This window comes from Nicotiana tomentosiformis, chromosome 3 (genome assembly GCF_000390325.3).
Source record: "Nicotiana tomentosiformis chromosome 3, ASM39032v3, whole genome shotgun sequence".
Lineage (NCBI taxonomy): Eukaryota > Viridiplantae > Streptophyta > Magnoliopsida > Solanales > Solanaceae > Nicotiana > Nicotiana tomentosiformis.
Window position 1 is genome coordinate 20,299,948 of NC_090814.1, and position 6,022 is coordinate 20,305,969.

At 43.1% G+C, this 6,022-nt stretch overlaps 2 protein-coding genes across 2 annotated transcripts; both read left to right on the forward strand.

The window, feature by feature from the left end:
* The first annotated feature begins 2,376 nt into the window (after positions 1-2,376).
* LOC138907459 (uncharacterized) lies at positions 2,377-2,964 on the forward strand. The gene has a single exon (XM_070198057.1). The coding sequence runs from the start codon at positions 2,377-2,379 to the stop codon at positions 2,962-2,964; it is 588 nt and encodes a 195-aa protein (XP_070054158.1).
* A 1,508-nt stretch (positions 2,965-4,472) lies between these two features.
* Positions 4,473-5,099, forward strand: LOC138907461 (uncharacterized). The gene has a single exon (XM_070198058.1). The coding sequence runs from the start codon at positions 4,473-4,475 to the stop codon at positions 5,097-5,099; it is 627 nt and encodes a 208-aa protein (XP_070054159.1).
* The last annotated feature ends 923 nt before the right edge of the window (positions 5,100-6,022 follow it).

Sequence of the window (6,022 nt, forward strand, 5' to 3'; positions counted from 1 at the left end):
TGCAATGTTTCAACCAATATATGTGTATAGGGTAAAATATGATATGACACGTGGCTGACTAAAAAATGGACACGTGAAAATTAAGATGGGATGGTTGAGGACCGAACGCAGCTACTGCACTTGTCACTGGAACGGATAACGTTCATAAAAGTGTATTAAATGCTCTGCGCCCGGTAGCATTTATTAAGGAATATTCTACAGTATTAAGAGCAATGGCCCGTTACAGAGAATTTGGCATTTATACTCAACGTTACATTTAAATGACCCTCATACTTGACTTTGAATGAGGGCATGATCCTAGGACCTTTTTCCCTAGGCATAACTATAAATAGTGAGCTTAGTTATCATTGTAAATGACATGAATTTTCTGGCAAGAACATATACTATATTGTATACAAAACTTTATACAATTTCACTTTCTTGCTTTTAGATCTCATCATTATTGTGTTCAGAAACCGTGTTCACGGAATCATCATCTTTGCTATTTCATTTACATTTTAAGGCTAAGTATTGTGTATTTATTCAATTATTATATTATTTTACGATCAAATTAGTTCACTTATCTAGAAATCACGTATAAATTCAACTGTACCGTTTTAAGAATAAACAGTTTGGCGCCCACGTGGGGCCTAGACAGTCGTGCAATTAAATTGATCCTTGCCTTTTTACTAATGTTTTTTTGACTATTTTATCTTAGAAAAAATCGCAAAAGATGGCAGACAAGACTGTTAATGATGCACGCAACCCTGAAATTCGAGGGGATCAGCCTCATTTCGAGGACTCGATCAGTGACACACGCAATGAGAGGAATGACACCACGTCGTTGCATGACCGACGGTACCCTCGACAGGTTCGGGAGACAACCCCCGATGATGCTGACGAGAAATAATTAGCGGATGCTGTGAGGATCCTGCAAGAGCAACATGCAATCATTCTAGGCCATCTCACGCGGCAGGATCAAGTTATGACGGAACTAAAGCAAGCGCTATCACGTGCTTCTAATAATGCAAATAGGTGCGACTCGGTTCCTCCCATTGTTCCCGCAGACCAAACAACGCAGAGAGTCGACAACAACACTCCGAGGGGTAAAGTCGGCTCCGATGGAGCTGGGGAAAGCAGATCAGGTCTTAACAACGAGAATGATTCATTCAAGGATGAGCTTTTACGGTTCATGAGAGAAGTAAATGCCCGCATGCATCAAATCCCGGGCGCACCACCAGTATTGAAAGGCCCGAACTCGAAGAAGTATGTTCAATTAACGTACAAGCCAAGTGCGCTACCAGAACTAATCCCGAAGCGTTTCAAAATGCCTGAAGTTCCAAAGTATGATGGAACTTCAGACCCGCAGGAACATATTACCACCTACACAACGGCGGTGAAAGGAAATGATCTAGCTCCTCACAAAATTGAATCTATGTTGCTAAAGAAATTCGGCAAAACTCTCACAAGGGGGGCCTTAACGTGGTACTCATTACTTCCCGAGCATTCCATAGATTCTTTTGAAATGCTCACAGATTCTTTCATTAAAGCTCATGCCGGGGCCAGAAAGGTGCAAGCCAGGAAGGCCGACATATTTTCCGAATCGCACAAGGAGAATCAGAATTATTACGAAAGTTTGTTACCCGGTTCCAGAAAGAAAGAACGTTGCTCCCGGCCGTCCCGGATGAATGGGCAGCTGAAGCATTCACCAAAGGATTGAATCCGAGAAGTTCAGACGCTTCTCGGAAGTTGATGGAGAGCCTGCTTGAGTTTCAAACAACAACCTAGGCAGATGTTCACAACCGGTACGAGTCAAAGATAAAGATCGAAAATGACCAGGTCAGTTTTATATCATCGGTCAAAGGACGGAAGAAGAACAGAGAAAAATTAAAGGATGACTACAACGCGGATAGGCGGGTTACGAGGGGTCGGTTTGTGCCCTACGAGCGTACCGAAGGCCATGACAAAAATTTTCAAGCAGCAACCAAGTTCACCGTTAATGAAGGGACTGATCGTGGTCGAAATAATAGATCACTTCAAGATAAATAAATGTCGGGGTATCGAGATCTTTCTTACCCCAGGTTATCAGAATATAACTTCAACGTTAGTGTAGTGGAACTGGTGTCAGCCATGAAGAATATTAAAGAAGCATGATTCTCGAGACCTATGAGGTCCGATTCCAGCCAGAGGGATCCCAATTTATGGTGTGAATACCACAGGACGAACGGTCACCGGACAGAGGACTGCCGGCATCATCAGGAGGAGGTGGCAACGCTATTGTAGAATGGTCATCTCCGAGAATTCTTGAATGATCGAGCTAAGAACAATTACGGTCGCAACAGAGACAACGCAAAATCCTCGAAAGCAGGAGAGGAAACCCCACGCCAAACGATCAACATGATCTTTGGGGGGAACGATATTAACGGGGTCACCTATTCGGCTGCAAATAATACTAAAGTATTGATAACTCACAACAAAAGACTCCAGGAGGACGATATCACTTTCACGGAGGAAGACGCTGACGGATTGCTATTACCACACAACGACGCACTGGTAATCTCTTTAAATGTGTTAGATTTTAAAATAAAGCGTGTTCTAGTAGATCCGGGAACTTCGGTTAATATCATACAATGGAGAGTATTGGGACAAGCTAAACTTACTGGAAGCATTATACCGGCGACAAAACTCCTCGCTGGATTCAACCTTACGAGCGTGACAACCCGGGGGGATATCTTGCTGCTCACAAATGCTGAAGAGGTAATGAAAACAACTCTCTTCGAAGTAGTGGATGGTTATATGGGATACACCATCATCTTAGGAAGGCCATGGTTGCACGAGACAAAAGTTGTACCTTCGACGTATCACCAACTATTGAAGTTTCCAACGCCCGGAGGAATTAAGCAGATAAGAGGTGACCAACCGGCAGCAAGGGAGATGAATGCAATCTCAGTTTCCAGTAGCAAAGGGACGGAGCACACGTCATAGCAATTACAGGAACCGGTTCCTACTCCCGAGTTAGAAGAGGTTATTCGAGAGGCAGAATCATCAGAACAATATCAGGTGCCGAGATATTTCCAAGTTCCGGAAGAAACGGATACAAAAAATATCCACGGCAGAGGAACTAGAGCAAGTGTCATTATTCGAAGAATTCTTAGAAAGAAACTTTCACTTGGGAACGGAACTGCACCCCGAGCTCAGGTCTGGTTTTATTGAATTCCTTAAAATTAAAGCTAATTGTTTTGCATGGTCGCACGAGGATATGACAGGTATCCCAGCGGATATAGCCGTGCACAAGCTAAGTTTGGATCCCAACATACCAACGGTATGATAGAAGAAGCGCCCTATTGCTGAGGCCAGGAATAAATTCGTCAAAGAAGAGGTAACCCGCTTGCTTAAAATCGGTTCAGACAGAGAGGTAAGATATCTAGACTGGCTAGCCAATGTAGTAATAGTTCCTAAGAAGAATAATAAATTTCGTATTTGTGTAGATTATAAAGATCTTAATAATGCGTGCCCAAAAGATTCGTTTCCACTACCAAATATCGATCAAATGATTGATGCCACGGCCGGGCACGAACTGATGAGTTTCCTTGATGCTTATTCCGGGTACAACCAAATTAAGATGAACCCGGAAGATCAGGAAAAGACTTTATTTATAACAAATTTTGGTACATATTGTTATAATGTAATGCCTTTCGGTTTGAAAAATGCCGGAGCCACTTATCAACGGCTCGTAAATAAGATGTTTGAAAAGCAAATAGGAAAAACCATGGAAGTTTATATAGATGATATGCTCGTTAAGTCTTTGAACGTAGGTGACCACCTTAAGCATTTGCAAGAAATATTTGATATCCTGAGGAAGCATAACATGAAACTTAACCCCGAAAAGTACGTGTTCGTGGTCAGCTCCGATAAGTTCTTGGGGTTTCTGGTCTCACAAAGGGGAATTGAGGTAAACCCCGATAAAATTATAGCCATAGACGATATCCCAGATCAATTATAAAACATGAAGGAAGTCCAAAGACTCACAGGATGGTTAGCAGCTTTGAGCAGGTTCATTTCCCGGTTGTCAAAAAAGTGTCATCGCTTCTTTACATTACGCAAAAAGAAGAACAATTTCGAATGGACGTCGGAGTGCCGCAGGTTTTGAGGGACCTGAAGAAGTACTTATCAATCCCTCTATTGCTCTCGAAACCAAAAGAAGGTGAAACATTGCTAGTCTACCTCGCGGTTTCAAAAGTTGCGGTAAGTACAGTTTTAGTCCGGGAGGACGAAGGTATGCAGTTTCCTATTTATTACGTTAGCAAAATTTTAACGGGAGCAGAAACTTGCTACCCGCATTTGGAAAAACTGGCCTTAGCACTCGTAGTCGCTGCTCGGAAGCCGAGGCCCTATTTCCAATGCCACCCAATAGCTGTGGTGACTATTTTCCTTTGTGGAACATCCTTCACAAACCCGAACTCTTGGGAAGATTAGCAAAATGGGCCGTCGAAATGAGTGAATTCGACATACAATATAAACCGAGGACTGCAATTAAGTCACATGTCTTAGCTGACTTCGTGGCTGATTTTAGTCCAGGACTGCTACCTTTGGCAACCAAGGAGGCAGTCATGGTGTCGGAATCGACATCAGGGGTTTGGACCTTATTTACGCATAGAGCCTCGAACGTAAAAGGATCTGGGCTCGGAATAGCTTTAATCACACCTTCGGGGGAAACCTTAAGACAAGCTATCAGAATAATTCCTTTAACTAACAATGAGGCAGAGTATGAAGCTTTAATTGCAGGGCTCGAATTGGCCCGGGGACTTGATTCCTCGTTTATCGAAATCAAATGCGACTCACAGCTTCTGGTAAATCATGTTTACGGGATCTTTGATACCAAAGAAGAGCGTATGCAGCAATACGTGATAAAGGTCCAGGCTCTTCTGGCACGATTCCGTGAGTGGTCAATCACTCATATCCCAAGAGAGGATAATGCAAAAATAGATGCATTATCAAACTTAGGTTCATCGACGGAAATAAAGGGATCAGAGTCCGGAAAGGTGGTACAACTGATGCGTTCAGTCCTTGATACAGATGATTACTATGAAGTGAATTCGTCTAGTCTGGTCTGGGACTAGAGAAACAAAATAATCAACTACCTCGAGCACAGAATGTTGCCCAACGATCCCAAAGCGTCACGAGCGTTACGCACCAAAGTTGCACGTTACAGCTTCAGGAAAGGCCAATTGTATAGAAAAGATTTCCAAGGCCCGCTGCCCCGGTGTTTAGGAGCATTAGAAGCTGACTATGTCATGAGAGAAATCCACGAAGGGATATGTGGCAATCACTCAGGCACAAAGTCTTTGGTGCTAAAATTGGTACGGGCAGGATATTATTGGCCTCGCATGGAACAAGACGCCAAAGATTTCGTATGAAAATGTGATAAGTGCCAACACTATGCATCACTAGTACATCAGCCGGCAGAACCCTTACATTCGGTTCTGTCCGTGAGGCTGTTCATGAAATAGGGGGTGGACATCGTCGGACAGCTGCCACCGGCTTCCGAAAAGGTAAGATTTCTTTTAATTTTGACGGATTATTTTTCTAAATGGGCGGAAGTAGGTTCTTATCAGAAGATCGGAGAACACGAAGTGGTCGATTTCCTGTGGGAAAATATAATTTGCAGGTTCGGAATACCAAAAGAGATAACATGCGACAATGGGCCATATTTTATCGGTGCAAAAGTTACAAAGTTCTTCGAAGACCTGAAAATAAAGAGAATCACATCCTCGCCTTATCATCCGAGCGCAAATGGTCAAGTAGAGTCAACAAATAAAGTGATCATTCGGAACCTCAAGAAAAGGCTGGAAACAGCAAGAGACAAATGGCCCGAAGAGTTGCCGGAGTTCTATGGGCCTACCGAACAACGGCCAAATCAATTACAGGAGAAACTCATTTTTCCCTTGTGTACGGTGCTGAAGCCCTAATCCCGGTTGAAGTGGGTGAACCCACTTTGAGATATTCTCAGACAAATAAAGATCGAACGATGAAGCAATGCTAA